Source organism: Helicoverpa armigera, chromosome 5 (genome assembly GCF_030705265.1).
Source record: "Helicoverpa armigera isolate CAAS_96S chromosome 5, ASM3070526v1, whole genome shotgun sequence".
Lineage (NCBI taxonomy): Eukaryota > Metazoa > Arthropoda > Insecta > Lepidoptera > Noctuidae > Helicoverpa > Helicoverpa armigera.
In genome coordinates, this window is record NC_087124.1 from 498,624 (window position 1) to 523,412 (window position 24,789).

Sequence of the window (24,789 nt, forward strand, 5' to 3'; positions counted from 1 at the left end):
ATAAACCAAACTGTAGCTCTCGACTGTACTGACCAAAATCTTACTAAGAAAATCTTATAAACTAGCCTTCATTTTGGAGGAACGATGTCTTATTTGTCAACTCCAAAGGGCAATTCATTTGATTATTTCGATTAATAGAGAACATGAACACCTAAAACGTAATAAAACACGAACGGATTCCAACGAGACTGTCACAAACCTGCTCAGCAGATACATTTAGACCACCTCCGGATTATAACAGATCCCATATCTTAATGTATTCAAAACTAACCAGTGGAGCTTCCTGTACACTTAGTATCTGAACTGGTAGGTACGAAGTAAAGCCTTCCCACGGTTATGGCAGAATGAGGCTACTATCAGCCCGAGGCTGTAGGTTGATGGTGAACAGTAGTACTGGCTTTTAATTACAGATAAGGCAAGTTTTGTTAGAGGATTTCTTCGGCGGTTTTAGCAAAGTGGTCGCGGCTGTTGAAGGACACAATTGTTGAACATATTAACTCCAAAACCTCTTTGCAGTCTTTAAGATGATCCCGTCGCTCTAGCTGTAGCTTCCAAGACCACAGTCTTTTCAAAAATTGAATTTACTCGTGGTCTTCCCATTATTGATTAGGTACTGTTTTTCCTCTCAAATTCACCATCACCAAGGCAAAAAAATAAGTATATTATGAATTGAAACGAAATGAAACCGACATAAAATGAAGTATGTAGGTAAACAAACTTGCACAAGTAACTATTAAGTGATCTGCGCGTGCGCTGACGATTAACTGAGCGCAACAATAAGTTTACAAACGATCTGACCTATTGCAGACAGACAAGTAGGTAATAATCAAAAGAAGATGTACACACCTAACCGAAGTCTTTTATGAGAAAATTGAGGATGTAAAATCCATAAAGCTAAACCAATTAAATACACACTACAGTGCAACTTGAAATCCTCTCCATACAAGCAGTCTTCAATCCTAGATAGGACAGAATTCAATAGGTAAACATTCCACCTAGAAAAGGCTCGCTCGCTGGTCAAAGTGTGCCAATTTTAACGGCCGGCGACCATTATACAGATGTGCATAATCTCAGCATGTCTCCACCTCTCCCCCCTTTCACCTGCCCTCAGCTCTTCGTAGCCTACTTCCGCGACACACATTCCCAAATCAACCGGATTGGAACCTAGATATTTTGGACACTACCTTCCAAACAATATTCAACTCTATTTTATAGCCATAAGATAGAGTATGCAACGGCAGTTTCAGGTTAAAGGAAAGTATGACTTGTTATTTTGATTTTAAGGTCGATTAAAGCATTGAAGACGAATGATCAATGAATTCAAAACGGTACGCTGTGTTTCGGCGCGTGAGCTCAAATTCGTATGATTTTTAAAAGATGCCTTTCAAGCTTTTGGAATAGGACTTTCGACGCATTGTAATAAAGTAGAAAATTGAGTGTAGTTGTTTGTAGGTTTTGGAGTCCACTCAGCTAGAATCGTAACATCGTGCGACTTTTTGAATCGCAATAATAATGTTTATTTTTCGGTCGCAAACGTGAGCGCGATGCTTGACACAGATTGCAACACTTTTACTATCTTTTCGAGTATTATTTATAATCACTTTTAATTATTACAATAGTAATGCTGATACACGGTGCACCTCTTGGCTATTTCGCGGGAAACAGGACCAACAGATTATAACTCCTCAAAGAAATACAAGTTACAAAATATATTCAATTCGGACTTTTATTAAAAGAAAAGACTTTTCCTGTTTAAATGACATAAGAGATACCTAAGTAAAACAAAAGTTTTAATTTTGATTTATTTTATTACCCAAAAGACACCACCACCAATTTATAAGTAACAAAAATAGTTATAAAGTTTATAACAGTATTATCATAACATAAAAATACAAAATCAACGAAATAAAATTCTAGATTATCTAGTAAAAATATAATATCATAGCCAGTCCATGACAAATTATTCGTCAAAGTCAAAAAACTAATTTATATTTTTACCAAAATTAATTATCAATATTATGACATGCGGATATAAGCCTATTAATGAAATAATGTTTTACCAACAAATCTATTAGGAAAACCCGGATCCAACAAATTAATTAGTAAGTTGAATAATTTATTAAAAAATTATTAACAACTTAATATTTTATTATTTCTGTCAAAATTCCACTTTATTTGAATAAGCCTGTAAAAGTCAGATTTTATATTTTAGCTATTAAAAAAATAAATTGATACAGTAGAACATAGTTTTAGATTTCGATCTGATTGATATTCACATTCCTAAGTTAATACTTGGAGACGAGTCATATTGTCTCAATGCACTTAATTTTATTACAAAAATGTTTATTGATTTTCATTCTGATAGTACCCAATATTTGTACTGCCGCATACTTCACCAACATTTTATTCTCAATGCATTAGCTTTGATAAATGAAAATGTATATCTCAAGTATTCATACATGTACAATTTATTGAGTCTGAAAAATATCCGCATGTGTGTTACATTTTGTTTTATGATTAATCTTTTTGCTTTCATCATTTCTTCATTTAATGAAGATGTAGCACAGGTAGGCTTTCATAAGTTTATGCGTTGAAACACGTAAAAATGTCATACTTAAAACCTAAGCAATTTCTCTAATTAATACCGTTTTAAAGCAGTAACCTTTAACTGCAATAAACAAAAAAGAAGGAACTTTTCTACCACTATAGGCAGTTATCATAATTATAAAACTATCACTGGTAGTATTTTCAAATTATCTATTTGTTTAGAACACTACCTTATATTACTGACCTTCAAACTATAATATCACTTTATCTTAAGTATCAAATATCATGACTCAAAGAACCGTCAACACATAATAAACATTTGTAGTACAGTATATCACTCAGTATTACTAATTTAATAACAAAGAACAAAAAAATATAATCTTCAAAATTATCCCCCTTGATTGAGCACAGCGCCATCTATCCGCGAATGAATCAACTGCTTTGTACCCAAGTAGCCTAATGCCGAGCTTGTTAACAGTTGTTAAATAAAACTCAGTTTATTTTTGTTATGATCTCGGCAGTGGGTACTTAGGTGAGTGTTAAATGATTAAATGGATAGTTTTTGCTCTAAAGCGGCCCACAGAGGGTCGAGAGGAGCGGTCTGTGCGAAGGTGGAGTACACCTGATTGTCGGAGAGGCACGACGGCGTGGCGTCGCCGAACATCACGTAGTCGGCTTGCGACGCGGCACCGCGGCGCCGCCCCGATGCCATCCGGACGCTGCGCATCATGGCGGCTGACTTCATGCGCTCTGGATGGCAATAGGTACATATTTATTACAAATTAATATTTGAGGAATTCTTAAAACACTTGGCATGAACGATTTTACGCGGGTTACAGAATGAGAAGTCAAGGAGCCTGACACACGGTAACACAAAGCTGTGTTTGGTACGCGTTGCAGCGACTGCCTCAGCAAGATATGCAGGCGCTTATGTAGGTTAGATCTGTCTAACAGACATGCACACCGTTACCACCAGCAGTTCAGCAGTCGTAAGAACCGTGGTGGTCTAGTGGGTAAAGAGCCAACCCCTCAAGAATGGAGTGCGTGGGTTCGGTTCCAGGTCAGGCAAGTACCAAAGCAAGTTTTCTAACTTTGTATTTATTTTCTAAATATATCTTTGACACCAATGACTGATAAAAAGGTGAAGCAAAACATCTCGAGGAAACCTGGCGATTAACGCTCAATCCTTCTCCATGTGAGAGGAGGCCTGTGCCCAGCAGTGGGACGATAAAAAGGCAGTAACTACTACACCAGCAGTTTAGCTCGAAGGGCGTTGTGACACTTGTAACTGACATCATGACTTGAGGTGCATACCGTCGGGCGTGGCGAGCGGGCAGTATGTGTCGGTGTGTGCTCTTGCCCCGGTGGCGCCGCAGCGGCGGCAGCGGAAGGCGCTGAGCACGGGGCAGGTGACGCGCCCGGCCGCGTCGCGCAGGCTGTGCGACGTGTAGAACTTCTCGCGCTCGCCGTTGTTCTTGCAGAAGCGACACTCCTGGAACATGTCACGTACTTTATATTCATGATAATGGTGAGGCTAATGTACAGCAAGTAGCCTAGTTGGTAAACCAACAGCTCAAGTATGAGGGCATGGGTTCCATTCTAGGGCACGCAAGTTCCAATGCAACTTTTCTAAAGTTTGTATGTACTTTCTAAGTATATCTTAGACAACAATGACTGTGTTTCGGATGGCACGTTAAACTGTAGGTCCCGGCTGTCACTGAACATCCTTGACAGTCGTTACAGGTAGTCAGAAGCCTTAGTCTGACACCAGTCTAACCAAGGGATGTTGGGTTGCCCGGGTAACTGGGTTGAGGAGGTCAGATGAGCAGTCGCTCCTTGTAATACAGTGGTACTCAGCCGCATCCAGTGCGACTGGAACCCGACTCCAATAAGTTGGGAAAAGTATCGGCCGATGATGATGAAGCTAATGTACAGCAGTGGATATCTCATGACTAAAAATGATGATGTGGTAATGAACTCACAGTTTGACGCCTGAAGCGCTTCTCTACGGCCCTTTCCTGTTCGAGTATCTGCAGCAAAGGGAACAGCACCCTGTCAGGCAGCGAGTTCAGCACGCGACGGTGCTCCGCCGTCAGAGTATCCGCGTTTGCTCCAACTGATCCCACTTCTATGAACAAAAATAACATCATCATTCATATGGCATTCAACTTTTCTAAGTTAGGCTCGTGAGATGATGATATTATCGCCACTAAAATGCTAGTATAATAATATCTCCTACCTTCAGCTGGCGGGGAAATAGTATAGTCATTGGACGGCAGCCACTCGGAGCGCGGGCGTGCCGGACGGAAGGCGACCGGGGACTCTGCCGGTGCCCACGACTTCTGCTGCAAGTACGCGCTAGAAGGATCCAAGCCTGATAGGCCTTCAACTGCGAAATAATAATAGTTAAAGTTGTATGTGTCTGATGGTAAAAGAAGTTTATCCTACACGTTTGCCCGATCCTGCTTCGCATGGGATATCAGTATTTCTCCACTATTTAATGTATGTTATTATACGCATAAAGCTTCCTCTTTAAGCACTCTATCTATTAAAGAAACCCGCATCAAAATTCGTTGCATACTTTTGAAGATTTAAGCGTACAAAGGGACAACGGGACATAGGGACAGAAAAAGCGACTTTGTTTTATACTATGTAGTGAATATGGTAAAATTAGTTTATCCTACGTTCAACGGGAGTGTAAGTAATCTCCTACCTTCAAAAGGCGTGGATGTAGAGAACTCGTTGGAGTTGAACTCGGCAGCAGTGGTGGACGGTATCCATTCGGAGCGCGGGCGCTGCAGGCGCGGCGCGGGCGAGTTCTCCGCTGATGGCCACGACTTCTGACGCAAGTACACGCTGGAGGGACCCATGCCTGATAGGCTGTCAGCTGAGAAATACGTCAAACATGTATGTTATGGAATCAGGAATTACTTTGTTGAAATCTATGACGTTAAGTACCCATGACAATAAGTTGTACCTATGCCTGACAATATGTTGTTAAAATATTAAGATGGATTACACTATGTAAGTACCTATAGCATGGAGCCGTCAAATTACCGATTTGACCAATATGGGCGTCAATTTGGCAGCTGACGGCGGTTATGTCCAACCCTACGCCCTACGCACGGGAAAATCAGTTTGGTGTGCAACTGCGGATAAGTAAAAAGAAACCCTATTAGTAAAATGTAAATATCTAGATTACCTGCGTTGGGACTCCAAATGCTTTCGTAGGAAGGATAGGGCAAGTCCTGGCCGTTCATCTGGAAGTCCTTCATGATGTCATCCAGAGTACACTTGCCCGTCACCACTGTGGAGGGTCAAACAGTTAGTTGAATAACTAGCTAGCAGTTTGACCCGTGTGTCGAGGGTCCTATTTCCCGCTAACAACATTTCAGTAAAATTATAGATACATACACTGAATTCTGCAAAATTTCGTGTGATTGAATTACGGTAAAATCGCGAGTAATTAATTAAAAGTATAAAAAAGACAGAAACTAGCAATTTCTCTATTTAGAATCATAGCATACCCGAAGTAGTCACGAGTGGGAATCGAACCTGCGACACAGTTCATCAAGTGAGCGGTTCACTAGCTTTACGCCATACTAACATTGTATCATCACTAAACAATAACACACACACATATCTTAGTCTTCACTTGTAAGTAACTATGTATGTAAGAAAATCTTGGAATCTTAATTTTACCCACTTCCCAGTCTTCGATTGGGATGTAATTTTGCACACGCCCTGAATTCTGACGACAATTATACATGACTAGCTAAGAAACGCCATAACAAATCTAAAGTAAACATATTAGTGCGTGCTAAAAGCGTGTTTTTTGTAGTTTTTTAAACTATCAATTTTTATCACCTAGTATAGTACACCCCCCCCCCTCTCTGCAAGGTACTCACGATCCTGGAAGCTGGCAGGCTTCTGCTCGGTAGGCTTGAGGTCGTTTCTCGGCTGAGCCTGGAGAGGCGACCACGACTCCCCAGATGACGGCCATGATGTCTGCAAAACCGTGACTTGTTAATAGGTAATTTGTAAATGAATGTACCTACAGGGTAGGTATTTACTTTAGAGCTAACTTTTTGTTTATACATTCAGTGTCGAATATCTGCTGGCACACGCTTAATTACTCTCATTTATAATGTGAGCGGCTCGGATTGACGATCTAAGCAAGCGCGTTTGTTTTGTTTATTTATGAATAGCAGACTTTTGAAAACATAAGACACCTACGTCATATGTATAATAGGCAGGTGAGTAGGGTACATACATACCCAACTATGAACTCAAGCACCCGCTCATAGGGTGCAAAGAAAGAGAAATAATAAGTTAAGTACCTAGTAAGGTATCATGACATTTTCCACCTAACGAGAGTATGTATTATTCCCGGGGTTCAATGAACTCAACTGACCCTCCAAGTATAACATCTTACTTAATCTGCCTAGCCTTTTTCCAACTACCAATGTTGGCTTCCATAAAGTTCCATCTAGGTACCCGGATGTAGCTGAGTATCAGTGTTTTGCATGGAGCGACCGCCTATCTGACCTCCTCAACCCAGCAACCTACCCGAGCAACCCAAACCTGCAACGTAACACTATGACAACTAGACTTACTAGTACTTCCCGTAACGAATATAACCACCAATTTATCGTGCCCATAAGCGAACAGACCGCAAAATACGTTACTTAACCTTATGTTGGTCAATAGCGATCAAAATAAAGTTAACTTCCTTAAATTCATCTTTAATTTTGTAGGTAGGACGCCACAAATCACAATGGTACCTACCTAGATAGGAAGTTATTTAGTAATCTTGTAAAAGGTCACTTAATTACCCTACCATCATATTGCAAATCATAATAATGTTCTTAGAAATAATTACGTGCGAAACGTTCCTATTTGTTTTTATTCTACCCTCAATAAAAAAAAAACAATCACATTCCACATTAATCAATTTATCTTACAAAAATCTTCATCTTACCTAAGATAGGTTACACAGTTCGATATTTAAAAAACACCATCAAACTATGAAACGCAAAACATGTGATTAATTAAACAAGTCTTAACTTGTTTACGTCACATTTTTTCTCGCCAATACTTTCGTGATTTTAATCATTAATTTAATGTCGATAATAAACTTACATGATTCGATGAACTGCCACTTCCATATCCATAATCACTGAACAAAGTATTTTGGCCAATCATTGTTCCTAATTAAAAAATTGCGATTATTTTTAAAAAGCGAAGCACGTTGCTCGCGAGACAACTGCAGCGGGAATGGGCCAATGAGAGGAAATGACGGGAGGGGGTTTCATTTCACGCGGATTCGTTCGCTCGACAATGGCGGCAAAATCAGCCTTTTGTAATATGATAGGTACTTAATTTTGTAAACAGTTAACGCGAAATGATTAGAGGGTAATTAATTTCATTTTTTCCTTTATGTGTGAAGATCAGACGGGCTTAACGATCAATATAGATACATCCTGGCTAGGATGCAATTCTAAGTCTTAAACAAAAAAAAATGCTTAAATTGTAATAAAATGTAAGTATATAATATGTAGGTACATAGCAAATAAATGAATACATAGTTTACTGGAATTTATTTACAAAACGTACGCCTGTGGAAACATTTTTTACATGGTATAAATAAGTTTTATTTCATCAATCGTTTTTTAATAACGACGGAAAGTAGCAGTGGTATTTGAATTCAGCGACATCTATCGGGCCACCTTCGAACAACCATGTACAAAGTAACGTGATAAGTTAGTCTGAGTCAAGAATAAATAGATGGCGTTACTCAGCCCCGGTAAGTATGTCTGTAGATATAACGTATCAATCAATGAAACACTATAGTTTTTCACATAGCTTTTATTACAGCCTCGATTGTAGAGTACAATAACAGGATCTCCGTTGAATACTGATTGCGTGAGGTACTAAGCACCTTAGTCACCTACATTACATTATTGTCCAACTGTTTTGGAAAATCGGAGTGACCAACTGCTTGAGCCATCCAACTTGATTGATTTATTGGACATTTCACAGCAAGAATGGTTTTGGCCTGCCTATCGCTTGAGATTCAGACACGCCAACCTTCAACTCCAATTTTCCGTGCAGTGTTTAAAAAGTGCGAAAATTGCTCTCATGATTGTTCTCATTCTGATCATTACAGCCATGTTTTTTTAATTATAAACTTAACTAACATTGTTCATGAGCGCAATTTCCGTGGTTAGGGTATAATTACTAATTTACGACTCAACTTGACTGCACTACACCTGTAACAAGGCTAGTATTTTGTATAAAATGTCTAGAATGTTCTTTTGGATGAGTGCAGTGAAGTTGGAGGGTAGGATATGTGGTGTGGGGCGTTTAGTTGGCGTCGATGAAGTATTCCTGGGCAGCCTTGGTGTCGGGCTTGATGGTCTTGGAGCCGGGCTGCCAGTTGGCGGGGCACACCTCGCCGAACTTGTCTGTGTACTGGAAGGCCTGAACCAGGCGGAGGGTCTCCTCAACTGATCTGGAGAACAAAATGGGTTGTGTGAATAAAAAATATCGTGGGTGTTTCTTAGCATGTAGACGGTTGAACAGCGTGAAATTTGTGGACTTAGGGGCGGAAGAATGCGAATAAAAAATCTTTGGAAATAGCTTTTAATTTTACGTTTAACAAATATTTTCAACTATAAAAAAATAGCTGTACTTATTTACATTCCTACCATAAATTATGTAGGATCGTGCTATGAATCGAAGGTCGACGGTTTATAACGTGCGCGAGAACCTACAGCTGACACACAAGTCGAAGGCTACACTGCAGTATATGAATGTTTAAATATGTTATGATATTATGGGCTTTTCAAAGTATTTAAAATCTTAATCCTGCTTTGTCGGTCTATGTGCACCACTGGCGGAAGCAAGTATTGCACCAATATAGACTATATTTTTCAGTCTTAGATCTGTTAACAGTTAGGGTAAGAAGCTAGCTTTACCCGTTGTTCAGCTGAAGGACATGTATGGATGGGAATACGATCGAACTAGAACAGGTGCAGCTTTTATTATAATGACTGCATCGCACCTTCAATTATACATTATGGATTAATTCAACCTTCGCTGGCATAGTAATGGATTCAATTTTTCAATGACGCACAACTTCCTTAACTAGGGAATTTCAGTTTTGCATAAAGCAAATTAAAAATGTTTGAAAATAATAGGATTAATTCTACATATTATTATTCTAAAACAATTCTATGGCAATCACAATAGAACGTAATTATAGCGCTAAAAAGACAAAAAAGTTATGTCGGTAGGTTAATATAAAGATTAATTAGTGGATTTGATAGTAAATTAGTAATTTAACTTTATATAACATATCTAATAAACAATAGGCGATTATAGCATACTTTATTTTCTTTAGCAAATCATTGAGTGACGAATGTGACGATAAGCAATCATTCAATATGGTGCACATTTATCATTATCAGTTACGTATAAAGGTTACAAGTTACGTAAACAGCTGGTTATATAGCTTTAGATAAGTTTGTTTCACTTTACTTTTGATAAATATATCAATTTGTCAAAAAGTAATAATTGTTTCAATTTAATTTTGATAAATTAAAAAAAATGGAAAGCACAGTTTAGCCGATGTAATTATTATTTACTGTTTCTATGACATCTAACAACCATAAGAGTACTTTCCTTTGATCATATCTATAAGCCGAGAGCTTGCATCATTGGCTAAGTCGTTGGAAGATGACACCTATGTAGTTGCCTCTAAAATTATAACGAGCCTAATGTTTTCTCATTGAGAGGAGGCCTGTGCCCAGCAGTGGGACGATAAAAACATACATATTCATATGGATAACACCCCGAACTGAATATAAAGAATGGTCTACGTACCGTCCGACGGGCAGGTCGTTGACGGTGATCTGTCGCAGGTTCTGCTTGTCGTCGATGATGAAGAGGCCGCGGAAGGGGATGCCGCTCTCCTCGTTGAGCACGCCGTAGTCGCGCGCGATGCGGTGCGACTTGTCGCTCAGCAGCGGGATGTTCATCGGGCCCAGACCACCTGCAAGCGTAAGTTCATTGTGACCGTTAACGTACCGGGATAAAATATATCCTATATCAGCCATGCATGGTGCTAGTAGATACAGTGATACCATTTTCAAATCTATTCAGTAATAGTCTTAACACAGAAAGAACCTTTATTAGTTTAGATGTTTTATACATTACTCACTTATGATTAGTGAGACATGTATTTCAAGATTATAAACAGAAATGCGTTGTCCGATAATATTGACGGATAGCTGATAGTGTAATTAGTAGCCATGTGGACAAGGCGTGGAATAAAAAATATATTTTAGAGATGAATCATAAAAAAAATTCTAACAGATATTCAGAGTGATGAAAAGATGATATTTGATAGCTAAGTAGCAGTTATGTACTGACCTTGTTTGCGTGGAGTGTTGATCCAGGCGAGATGAGTGAAGTGCGAGTCGGTGGAGGCGCCGATGATCTCGCAGCCGATCTTGCGGAAGTCGTCCGCGCGCTCCGAGAACGCGATGATCTCGGTCGGGCACACAAATGTGCTGGGGACAAGACAAATGAATAAGTTATATTTTGTAACCAAGGGTTTGTGGTCATGAAATACAAATGCCATATAGCGGACATTGATTTCTTGGATTGCATTGCATATAATGGTCTTTTAAATCAACATTATGCTCTGCAAACAGATTAGAGGCTTAATAACGCACATGACTACATGAAATAGAGTTTTAAAAAGTAAAGATATTACTTATGTACAATTTATCAATAACACACCATAATTTGATGTTTTGAAAGCGATAACTTTTATCTTTATTTGAGGTTTGTTATATCATTACAGGGTCAGCGATTTCTCCAATTAAATTACAAGCTAACAAATATAGATAAAGAACACAAAATATTTTTCAAATTATTACGTTACAGCGATTTTTAAAAAGCCGCAGTCATTTAGATAGCGTTTACGACCAACAATTCAATAGGGTATTTTAGTCTAGATGAGAAAAAAATTTAAAGTGAATTACAATGATTGTTTAGAGGAAAAGCAATCGGGAAATGTTAGTTTGACTTCGTAAGGTACATAAATATATTTTTTATTGCAGTTTAAAGTTTTTAGGTTTTTTTATCTGTCTTTGAACACTACGAAATGTCGCCGCCATGCTAATGACGTCATTACGGTAGAAAACAAAAGTGTCAGTTAAAATTTTCAATACATAGGGTCATTTCGCCTGTTCGCGTCCATAGCCCAGCTCGCGTCCATTTTGCCGATCTCCTTTTAAAAATCCTCGAAAACAAGTCAATTAACACACTAATCAAACGAAAAGTCATTACCGCTAATACGTTAATGTATAAGAGGCACGCACAGATAGACAAACGTTCTGTGCGTCCAACCAATCCTTTTAGAAAAAATAATTAGTCTAGGCTCTTCAACAAGAAAGCGAAAACACGCAGAATTTTAGATAAAAATTAGTGTGCAGCGGCGTGTTTGATGGTAAGTTTTATATTGTTTTATGTGAATTTTAGGATAGATAGCTATTTCTACAGTTTAATGATGAATAAAAGTATAATGTTTATTATGAATTTGGTAATGTTTTTTATATTTAACGAGTAAAATAAGGTGGACGCGAATTACTACATCGAATTTTACGAAACTTCCACTTTGCGTCCACAATGGACGCGAACTAAAACTATCCTCTATAATAATAAACCAAATTGCGTCCACTGTTTTCGTTTAATACTTGCTTATAAAAAATAATTAAAACATACTGTCCTTTTGAACGCCAATGTCGGCTATAGCCGACATGAGCAAGCGTGCCCTGTGCGCCAACGACGGCTATACTCGACAAAAAACAGGTCGCAGAAAAATACAAAATAAACCTATTAAATCATTACTTTTATGTATTTTTTAGTAGATATTTAATTAAGATTTTCGGGCTTGGCGTACAGGGCATAGGAATACCGATATGGCGTGGCGGTGAAAAGGTTAATATTAATATATTAAACAGTACCTACATTTTTTTATTAAGATATATACGTGGTTATAATTAAATTATCAACTGATATAAGTAATTTCATTTAAGATAAGTTCTTCCGATACAGGAAAAAAGAAGGAAAAGACAACATACACAGAAGAAGATTTAAATAAAGCGTTAAATGTTATTCGAGAGAAGAATAAATCGATAAAAAATATGCAAAGAATATGCTACCTTGTCTGATAATTTATTGACTCAACAATTCTTTTAGTTGTATGTTTACACAAAATTATTAAATTGTTTTGTTAATTTAATATGAAAGGAAATCGATCTACGGATCGAAAACGCCTGGAAGAGCTACTGGTCCATGAAGGGAGAACTCCCTTTATGTCTGAAGCGGAAACTAGTCGACATGTGTATTCTGCCCATCCTAACCTACGGCGCTCAGACTTGGTCTTTGAACGAATCTCAAAAGTATGCCAAAGGAGCATGGAGCGTAGCCTGCTCAGCATACGGCTTAGTGACCGGATACCTACGCAACACCATTATCCGGTCCAAGATCCGGGCATAGTAGATGTGGGCAATAAGTCTGCAAAGTTGAAGTCGAATGCACCCGGACAAGTGGGCCAACATCACCACACACTGGATCCCTGAGGATGGAAGGTGACCGAGAGGGAGACTAAGAAAACGCTGGAGAGAAGACTTGGACAGCTTCCTCTCGGACTGGCCACAAATAGCGATGGATAGAGAAAAATGGAAGGCTGTGGGGGAGGCCTTTGCCCAGCAGTGGGACAGCATAGGCTAATAAAAAAAAAAAATAATATGGCCAAAAACTTAGTATAATCAAGGCGGATCTTAAGCATTCCCTGTGATTTAGAGTAAAATTAACAGAATTGATTACTGTTTATTCTTCAAGTTTCAAAATTAATTGCCTAATTTTAAGTTACTTAAACCAATGTTGAGAAGAATTATTTTTATTTTGTAAAGTGAATTTTAAATGATGATAATGTTGATTTTTAATAATTATGTGTATTGTTAAAAAAAGAAATTGTTCAAATACAATCTTTCTTTATTAATTCTTAACAATTTCACCCCTATATTCCTTTTCAAAGCCGCTGGACGCGAACTGGACCATGGGTGGACGCGAATTGGATTTTGTGGACGCAAACTGGGTAAAACGCCTAATTCTGAGGTTTATCGATTTAAATAGAAAACGTAAGATATTTCTTATACAACTGAAAGTTAATCTTAAAATAGAGTATATAAGGAATACATTACACAAATTTGACATGGAAATGAGTGCTGGAGCATTTTTATTATCGCCGTCAAACTTGCCAACTGCACTAAATGGTCGCCAACAGGCGAAATGACCCTATCAAAATATGTATTACTGACAGCTGTAGTAGCGTAATGACGTCATGACCAAAAAACAATCATGGCGTCCGTTGTGTGCCGCGTTTTCGCGAAATACGCGCGAAATTTGAAATTATGATAAAACAATTAATTTATATTCGTACATAACGTGAGAAAAAAAAATATTTTTAATTTTTTAGAGATATATTAAGACTAAAGAATTTATTTAAGATATATTTCAAAAATGCATGTAATACCCTATTGGTTGTTAATAAAAATAAATTGATATCTTGTATATTTTTTTTTTGTATAATTTTAATTCTAAAATCTTGTGTTCAGTTTCTACAAATAACTATGACAAACATAAACTTTTTATAAAGTGTACTTTTAATTGTATTACCTACAGCTAGAACCAATATTGACGTTAATTACTATTATAATTGCTTGGTGTCCAAGAATGCTAAGAATAGCCTAGTTTAACTAGAACGTTTGTTTGACTACAGTTAATATATTGTACGACGCAGTCTATGAGTAAGCGCTTCTGAGATGTTCGAACAGAGGCGCGCTAATGACGCTTAGGTACAAAGATCATAATAGCCAGTTGACAGATGCGTGGAATGATAAACACTGATTGTGTAACGTGTTTACTCATACTTTGCAGGTATTTGACGGCTAAATAATACGAATTTTGAACAAGTTTCAGCTGTTATAGGAGAAATTACTAAACTGTCTTCAATGTTCTAAGCCCATGGCAACAGAAGTAACCCATGGGGGTTGATTGACAAATGCGCGAATTAAGACAAAAGAATATCGAATACGTTATCCAATTTCTCATTGGGTAGGCATGATATTTTGTCCTTGGTTCGAAAACCAATCTAACTATGCGAAGCAATATTGCGGTTGACTTGTAGCCTTGCATTGCGATGTCTTCTGCGCAGTGAAGTCTAAATTTCTGCCTAACCCTAGAACCACCTCACAGAATTCGCCAGACTGTTCAGACCAAACGATACACAAGCCCATAAACGTACTCAAGGTACAATATTGCAAAGCCCCAACATAAACCGCATCTCCGACAGTCACATTGCACCCAATCCTCATTTTACCGAGGGGTCTCTTTGCAGGGCTCGGTCCGGGCCTGGTCTGACTTAGGAGCGTCCTCTTGTGTCCGCTGACACGAGCATACTGCCTTTTGGAGAATTGTCAGGAAAGACGGAGATGGTGGGGCCGCTTGGGCACTGGGCACTTGGGGCTCGTCCTTCGCAGCCTCTGTGATGCGGGCCTCCCTGAACATAGGCTTGTCCTTACATAATGACATACGATTGTTTCACGTATGGTCTGAACTATAATAAAATGGATGGCATATTTAGAGGATAATTCCTCGATTTTGATACTCCAGTTCCAATAATATCTCGAATCCATTCGTTTGGGACGTATCATTTGCAAGACAATGAAATTGGACGTAATCAAAGAATTTGTAACACGCATTTTTGGAACAACCTTCAGACCATGAAATTGTCTGGATACCGTGAAAAACAACCGAAATATAAGCGTGCTTATTGGTAGATAGCAGAAGAAGCACTACTTAAAACTTCCACGAGGATAGCACGTGTCACTCATGAAAATTCTAACAATACAATGAAACTGTTGTGCAATGTGTAATTAACTAGGTGACGTATAATTGTAACGGATTAATGCATGACCAAAAATAGTTAACGTTTAATATTAATTCGATTCAATTGGATTTAGGGCTGTACAAGGGACTTTGTATCGATAGTATTGGCTTTGCATATTTTCGACTCGATAAATGGTGAACTTCCATAACATACATCTGCATTGATATTTAATGATAAACTGAAATGACTGAGACCTAATGTGATTTCAAATGGAACGATCTAGTAATTGCTAATGGAAAATAGGCGGATCGTTACAAAACTGTACACTCTATCAGAAAGCGGCCATATTGAGTTACTTTTTCAATAACTGTCAATTTTGTTACTAAGCCAAATCCGATGATAAGAAAATTCCTGCATCTTAAGTACGTTTAGTACCAGTTAGACAGCCCTGAGGTGACTGGGTTACTCGTTGTATGATTGTGTGGTAATGAGCGGAACCGGTTACAACCGGATGCACTGCGGTCGGTTCAAAGAACTGAATACGTATGTTTTATTATTACGAATTACTTAACATAAGTGAGCTGTAACATTGAAACGGGTTTGAGATAACTGCCACTGTCAATTCCCGTAGTTTTTTTGAACTTATGAATTTTATGGATGGAATCGTAAATCTTTGAAGTTCTTTAGAAAGAAGTTCGTTGCTTCTTTTGTATACCGTCCGTCCATATTATAGTTTTAATTTAATATTCCGTATGTGTAGTCCCTTAGCCTTCAGTTCGCATTGTTTATGTTCTATAATCAAATAGGCCTAGATCGTTAGCATGCATAAAGAACGTCACCACATACGCAAACAGACCCAAAATAGGAGTCTAGTGGTGCTATTTTTATTCCATGACGTATATGAACGAGTGATGAAATACTGACTGATAATATGAGTTCGAATGTGTGTTTATTGTTATTCTTTCAGAATAAAGCCGCTGAATCTACTAAGATTTAATTTCGCAAGATATTTGGGACCCAGGAAACGATGATACATACCATGTAGCACTAATACCCAGTGCATCTTGACAAACCTCACTTAATCGTCCCTAAAAGGTCTTGGACACACCAAGACCAAGATACGGCCTTCTTACTGTAATTTCCACGGGAGGAAAGTCAACCCTCATTTTAAAGCTAGAACTAACAAGAGCATATTTACAGGAAGGCACTAAGGTACTTACAAGTCAAGAGGGTAGAAGAAGAGCACAACGTATTTGCCCTTGTAGTCGGAGAGAGCGATGTCCTTGAACTCGCCGTTCACCACAGCAGTGGTCTTGAACTGAGGAGCGGGCTTAGTCAGCTGGAGAGGCATCTTGTTGAAACTGGAAGTTAAATTACGACTCTATTAGTTAGACGAAAGGTTGATATTTGATTGATGTTGAAGCTGAGAATTTTTCGCTTGCTCTGGTATTTTCGTAAAGCCAATTAAACATTTGCTTAATTGGCTAATGTAAATACTTCTGAGCAATTAACTTGGAGCAACTATATTTAGAATACATAGTACTGACTTCTGCGAAACGAGCCTGTGTTTCAGGAGTCGACCATATTTAGCTATGAGAACTTTTCACTGTTTACGGGACTACGTCACAGTATGTAACAAGATGAATACATCATCAAAATAGTATTTACTGAAGTTTACAGTCTATACTAAATTAATTACACAAATAGATACAGATTAATATACCTACTAAAATAATGTAGGCCTTGATCGAATAAGCATTATTGTATCTTTGAGAATGTTAGTTATTACAGATGATATCACTAAAACTAATAGTAGACAGAAATAATGTATTATCCAAGTACAGTAGGAATTATCTAAGACTACACGAATTATTTCAATTAGGCATACCTATCAAGTTATCTTTGGTACAGCATGACATGTGAGGTTTCAAGTGTTATCGTACCCTGCTCCAATTTAATTCGTCGATACGATTACATTTTACTTTAGTGAGATAGGGGAAATAATTATATTGATATTTTTTTAAATTCTGCAAGATTGTAGAAGGGATGTAGTTTAGTATTCAACTTTAACAGTCGAGCCTCTATCTATTTTGGCATAATTTTGGATGTTAAAAATGTTCAAATAAAGATACTATATAATTTTTTTTCAGTACAAGCTAAGCAGAAATGTTATAAATATGTCTAGTAGGTATATGAAGTTTGTCTGTATGAAGTTGGTTGTAACAAACTGTAGTTGTAATAGATCTATCACGATGTCATGTACCGTTATTCAAGAGATTAAAGACGTTAGCACGAGACGAGAGTCTGTGGTAACGGGATGTTTATTATTTAGTCACACTGGGAGATGAATTAATTTAAATTATGCTATCCACTTTTGGAAAACTTAAGATTGGAATTATTCACAAAATGAAATTATTATTTTTAACCAAGTTTTTAAAATCTTACGATGTATTCACACCTGAACGCACACTTGAATAAATACAGAAAATACCGTTATTAAAACGCATAGAAACAGAAAATTAATAAATGCAAATCATCTTGAATTGTAAAAAACGAATGAAGAATAAATAAATAAAGAATCACAAACACAGAAATATTTCAAAATATTTGAAAAACTCACTTCCGAGACGTCTTATCACTGGGAACACTCGCGGACAACTGAAGACTGAAGTATTAAGTTAACAACGACAAGTGACAACAACGCTGATCTTTCGCGTAGATCGATAAGATAGCTAACAAGTGGTGCTTGACTATTACAATTGAAAAAGTAACGAGTGCTTAATGTATGTAAAGAATAATAATTTAGGAAAAGTATTTTCTGGAAATCACTCTCTGACAAATTGTTCTTATTAAGGAAAAAAAAAAATAAGTATGATAGCGAAAATACTTACGTCACGCACATCGACATTTTTTCCAAAGAAAATAATAATCGAGTCGAGAATATTCTATGGTGCGGAGTTACACAACAATTTTATCTACCAAATGTCAGAGGTTGATGGTAGATAAAATTATTAAATAATTAACTCTGTGGGTCTATCGCATCGTGAGAACAAATAGTAAACTTATGCAGATGCACATATTGTTAACAGTTAAAACTTAAGGATGATGACACCTAGCACATTCTTGGCCTACCTAGATGGATTTCTGCAGCAGGTACAAAACCCGACATTGGAAAAAGGGTGGGAAATACTTGCATAAACAAATTGCGAATAATTTAAGTTAAAACTTCTCCATTAACTCAAAGGCTACAAGTTTCAGAGGGTTTTAATGATTAACAATACTATTGAAACCAATACTATTAATAGAACAACATTAATAAATTAAAGACCAACCAATCAACTAGGTAGTTTACCGAGTTGAAAAAACTATTCATTATACAAGAGATAAAATGGATATCGACCGTGGAAGGGCGACTAAAGTTCGATATTAAATTAGTTTCCAAATGAACTGCCCGAATTCATGAATATAAAAACCAAATCCATCAGCTTCTAACAGAATGACTTTTTAGGTACCTACGTCGCGTCATGGAATTATAGTCTTTTATACCTATGTGATGAAACAGTCACTTATAAATAGTTAGAATCTTGAATTTCTTTCTACTTAAAATTCAAGGTTGCTTATTTTGATGTTGAAAAATCTCACGGTAGTTTTTCTTGAAGAATAATAATCAAAATGTAGACAAATATTTAGTTTTGCTTTCTGGCATTCTAGCAGGTTCTTCTAGATAACCTTGTACGTAGAAATCTACCGTGCAATACGCAAATATTAGATAGCTAGGAAATCGGAATAAGATGGACTGAAATATGGCTAAAATACTATCTCGACAAGGATCCTTCTATCTGAAATAATTGCGCAAAACTAACCGATAACCTTGCGAGATGTATCGATTCAAATGCCGTGGTATCCACTCGTGTACAATATCGTGCATATCCTTAGTCTCCCTCCACAGTCCAACTAGCAGGCCTCCGGTTCCATAGTGCAAGTAGTCACCAAGTAATCCGCATGTGAACATGTTTTTTAGTACAGTTTCCAAGTTGGTGAGCCTGGGAAGGAGGACAACTGCCCATTATGAAGGTTTCTCATGGCCTAATGAGAGAAAGTTCGGATTTGTGGGAAAATTGTGACTTCCTGCACGACATTTTCTAAAAGAAAAGCTATTCAGAATCATATTGTGGTTGTGTCTAGACCACAAAATATTTGACGATAATCGCTTGTGCGTCGGGTACTGGAAGCCTGTCCTAGACTAGCCGAGGAAGCTGAATTGATTGACAGCAGAAGTATATTATACTTCTTGGGAAGTAACAAACAAAAACTGTCATTAAAAGAAATAGGTACTTTAGAAGCAAACGACAACAAAATGCAAAGCAATGTTAGAAAAACAATAACTAGATATTAGTTAAATAGGGAGTCGTTGAGATGATAATACTAAGCTGTTTACGAGTTTTATCTAGAAGATAAGACAAAAGATGCAGAATTAAGTTAAACTAACTGGAGTGTTTGCCGCGCCTTTGTTGTTTATCAGGTTAACGTCATCTGAAGCAGTTAGGAATTTAATAGGTATAGGTATTCCACACTATACATTCTTCTGCAAGACTTTATAAAACTATTTCTAGAAGAGTTAGTAGGGAGTGTCACTACAGCGTGATTGGAATGTAGTTTCCTTATCATAAAATATCAATAAGTCTAGACAATAACATAGTAACAAGATATATTAAATCGCCTTAATGCATTTATCTTTAGCCTTGACTTGAATTCTTCATGTCCGATAAGACCAGGAAGGATAACGTTCATATTACAAGGACTGGGCGCTATAATTCCATTACCACGAAAATGTAAGCGGCTACATTTCATGCGAAACGATGGTTGATTTATATGGATAGTACCTAGACGAGTCTTATAACCGTCGTAAGAAAAAGGCAACATGTAGGTATGATTTTAATCCTACGAAAGAAAAAAAATGGCCAGCAGTTAATCTTGAGATTTTTTCTGATAATTGAGTCATGAATGCCAATACAAAAATTGCTTACTTTGATTACATGGAAAAGAAGGCTGCTATTAATTGGCAAATTGTTACTTAAACAAAAGAACGTAGAAAAAAATAATAGAAGATGATTTAGCAAATACCTATGTCTATTTGTTCATCAATTTATCCTAATTTAAACAAAGTTTTCCTTATTGTTCGCGATACTCGTAAGGGAAGAATTACCACTTAGCACCCCAGTGTGACTTGTTCCTAATTTATGTCAATGGCGTGACCTCATACTGAGTAAAGATCGGGTGCAAGAAATCAATACTGATGTAGTATGATGAAATTGTATGAAACACTAGTTGCTTATAGTGTCGTGTGTAGCGATGTGTCATACTTAGTTACTTTTGCATTTATTTGCATAAAATGTGGGATAATGCAAATAATTAATTTTAATTATTGCATTTGTAAGTCTCTTTCATACCTACAGACATTAATTTGCAATTTAGATTATATTATTGGCAAGAATAGGTACCTATATTGTAATTGTTTTAAGATGAAAATAAGGTAGAACAAGATCATTTGTATCTTTCAATTCAAATGACAAAATTTTATGTGCCTAGGCACTATGGAATATTTTGTTGGCTTGAAAATCAACCATGATAAAAACTATTCAAATACAAGTATGTAAACACAGAAGAAAAATAAGCATTTATAAACCACCTGGTTATTGTAGTCAGGTTTGTATAGAACAAATACCTATTTCTTTGCTAGAAATTACTTTTTTCAATTAACAATGCTGCTATTCAACCATAGATATCTACAGCTGATACACTAGTTAACCTTGAAGGTTTTGCAGACAGTTAATTAACTCCGTTGATTCACAATACTTCTGTATTTACTACAGGCTAATCGATGAATTATAGTCAGGACTGCAAGATGGGATAAACCAATATCTACCATAGTTTTATGGCAGTGTGTTGTGCCACAATTTTTTTCTTAATAATTAATTGAATAGGAACAATTTTGACTACTCTATACCACAAAGATTCTATGATAAACTACCAAACATACTGACTGTTTAAAGTGTTCAAGAACAAACAAATAATAATTATTTACTACAATAATAATTCACTGATGTCAATACCTACTCAAACTACTATCGAAATAAAACCTAATTACTCTGTACTCTCTACCATAGACAATAGAGGATCACCTCATAGAGAAAGGCCTCATCATAGGCAGTAAGTGTTCAGGCTTGTTAAGGTCGATATTATTGCCCTCATCGCCTCTGCAGTAACACTTATGTTCCATAGCCATCTTGTCAGCTGACACTTGTTAATTTTGACGTGGACTGGACCAATTTGTTAAATGTTAGTTTACCTTTATCATACAGGAGGACTAAATAGTATCTGAATCGGCCTTGTGCATAGCATATTAGTGCTCTTAAATGGCTCAGATTCTACGATGCCTGAGCGGTGTGCCTGAATTGGTTATTTAAAATCTTTTATATGCCGCTTTTATTGAGTCTGGGCTTAACGCAAACTGCTTAGCGTCACAGATAATAATTATATAGAGAATAATTTTTGCACAGTCAGATCAGACTGCAGATAACATGTAGAAAGTTAGACACCCAGTGATGTGGGTGTCTAATCATCTATATCTCTATATGAAATTCTAGAAAAATTTATCTTAAAAACTATGAGTCATCAGTCATGCATAAAATTTGGAGAATGTTTCACAACATTTTTAAAGTTTTACTAATACAATAGCAGATTACATGAAGACGCTATGTGGAAGTCATGCATAACTTTGCCATGCTAAGAAATACCACAGTGAATTGTCCCGCACCTTTTAATATTGGTTTGAAACACACTTGTAAAACATACCACCTACACCATACTTATTTGCATTAACAAATTGAGAATTTCATTTCGAAAAGGTCACATTAGAAGCATCTTATTTGCTTTTCTTTTGAGGCAAAAGTAAAGCGACATGCTAAACTTATCACCTTACAAAATCCCCAAGTTCTACGAAACATTAAGATAAAAAATGTTTCCTTGAGCTAAGAGCGATAGCGCGAACTTTCTATTTCGTGGAACAGACAATTACCTCTCTCCCATAACTTTTTTCGCTAAATTCCCCGTGATTTCATCCTCAGACTCACAGCGTAGCCTTTTCCTAACAATGCCTCCGTCTTGCATGACCTTTGACATGAAAAACATTACTGAATAAGTTCCTAACTTCGTGATCTAACGGTTATCTCTCACTGGAACTTCTGATGTTAAGACAATGTTAACTACGAAATAATTTTGATATATTCAGTTACCCCCTTTTCAAAAACATTTTAAATAATATAAATGGTAATTGTGCTCGTGGCATCATCAGCGTCGTTGTGCAATAATGTCGTGACCACAATAAACCAACGTTTTTTACTTCCAGTTGGATCTTTCCATTCACTGGCTAGACAAGACAATTAGACAAAAAATTGCCAACAATACACGGTACAAAATACAATTAAATAAACAAAAGGGACACATATACATGCTGGTTATAAATCACTGTAGAATAATAATTCAAAAGATCACTTACTTGATAAAAATGTGGAGAGCAAATTGATGAACGTACAACACGCCCTTACGAACGTACGGTACGGTGGAAAATAAATGACAGCCGGCCGGAAAACATGGCGCGCACCGGCCGGTGTTTTATTGCCAGTAACATTACATAGTTTCAAAACATGCAAGATATTAATAACACAAAATAATAAAATGTAACTAAAAAATGGAAAACAATAAATTAAAATAATTTTGGTTTCGAATAAAATAAAAAATATAATAAAAATAAACTGTATGTTGCCATGTCACGGTCCAACCTCCACATCGGACCTAGCTGCGTAGTATTTAGGTCGGCGTAGAGATTTTACGTGTGGTTAAGAGATGGCGCTTTATGCAACGATGTTGTACATAAAGTTAGTTTGGCTAAAATTATTTTTTTGTGTACCTACCTACCTAGTATGTTTATAATAATTGAAAGCTCAGCATTGAAAGCTAATGAAGTGTTAATAACGATGACAAAATTTACAAATAATGGCTAGTTTAGTATATGTAATGGGTTTACAGCCAAGTACCTACCTAGGTACTTACCTACTTTCTTTTGGGCAAACTAACTTTACATGTAATCAAAACATAGCCCATTCGCTGTCCATGTCTATTAATAAGAGTTAATTTATTTCCTTAGAACACCGCCTCGTTCACTATATTTAGGTATAATTTATACGCACGTGGGGGTTAAAAGGACCGGAATCTCTGTTATAGACTGAAGGCCATTGTGAGAAAATGAAAAGTATAGCCGTAGGGCATGTATTTCGGGTTCCACCGGGAGGAGCGATAAATCTGCACCTAATGTGACCACTTGACCGCTAACTGATTTGGAGCAGAACGCTTTATTACCTTACCCTATATTATTTTGAACTCTATTGTTCTTTACGAAAAATAGCTAAAATAATAGGGGAATTGAGGAAATGTGTCTTTATGGGCTTGGCTTGGAACTATAATGGGGTGTAGTGCAATAAGACGCGATTAGACGTTGAATTGCTCTTCGTTTTATATTAGGAGTCAACACAAAAGTATTTCGCTTCAATCTATGCTCTATGTTAGTAGGAATGTTAAGGTTTAGATTTTAGCTAACACTTACAATCTTAGTGATCTACCTACTTCATTATTTGAACGGGCAATTTTAATTTAATCATACGATGATTTATCATGCGCCTTAAATTCGTTCAATATTTTTTTCACGTCACTATGTCCTTACGTTTAGTTCCGTAGCTACAAATTAAAAATACAAAGGAATCTTAACAACATTATTTTGAATTTGTATTAAGCAATAGTTTCTGAGTTACGATGTCGTAGACATACCTACCTACATACCTACAGTCTTTTTTGTCAGGGTTTAAAAAACAAGGCCTGTCTTTTGACACTGAGCCAACAATTTCGCATTACTTAGTTCTTATTACTGAGAGCAATAAGCTTGGACAATATCATAGTGTACGACAGTGCCGGATTAAGGGCAGGGCCGGTACATTAAGCAAAATAAAAGTACCTTACCTAGGCTACATGAATGGCGCATGTCATGAATAGGTACTTTCAGTGATTTGCAAGGAACGTTTTAGTTGCAAAGTCGTTAAGTTAAAGTTTGAAACAAAATTAATCTCTTATTCACACTTATTATCGCCTCGAGTCAATGAAGTGGCTTATACAGACTTTAGTCACGGGGCCCGGGGCAGTAGCTACCCTTGCTACTAGCCTAA

General features: G+C 36.9%; 2 protein-coding genes across 5 annotated transcripts; both read right to left on the reverse strand.

The window, feature by feature from the left end:
* Positions 1-1,811: 1,811 nt before the first annotated feature.
* LOC110377666 (uncharacterized) lies at positions 1,812-7,894 on the reverse strand. Its single transcript, XM_021336628.3, has 8 exons — positions 7,690-7,894; positions 6,456-6,555; positions 5,750-5,854; positions 5,261-5,434; positions 4,787-4,936; positions 4,530-4,675; positions 3,862-4,039; positions 1,812-3,297 (listed from the first exon to the last, which is right to left on the reverse strand). The coding sequence occupies exons 1-8, from the start codon at positions 7,750-7,752 to the stop codon at positions 3,095-3,097; spliced, it is 1,119 nt and encodes a 372-aa protein (XP_021192303.3). The 5' UTR covers positions 7,753-7,894; the 3' UTR covers positions 1,812-3,094.
* Positions 7,895-8,399: 505 nt separating this feature from the next.
* Positions 8,400-23,234, reverse strand: LOC110377656 (peroxiredoxin 2). Of its 4 annotated transcripts, none has more exons than XM_049842176.2 (6): positions 23,073-23,234; positions 16,735-16,875; positions 15,005-15,184; positions 10,984-11,123; positions 10,435-10,603; positions 8,400-9,061 (listed from the first exon to the last, which is right to left on the reverse strand). In XM_049842176.2, exons 2-6 carry the CDS (start codon positions 16,863-16,865, stop codon positions 8,914-8,916), a joined length of 768 nt encoding a protein of 255 aa, XP_049698133.2. In that variant the 5' UTR covers positions 16,866-16,875; positions 23,073-23,234; the 3' UTR covers positions 8,400-8,913. The 4 variants fall into 4 exon arrangements, with proteins under 4 accessions (XP_049698133.2, XP_049698134.2, XP_021192291.2 ...); XM_049842177.2 differs by lacking the exon at positions 23,073-23,234 and adding an exon at positions 18,135-18,290; XM_021336616.3 differs by lacking the exon at positions 15,005-15,184 and having other exon boundaries at positions 23,073-23,233.
* Positions 23,235-24,789: the final 1,555 nt, after the last annotated feature.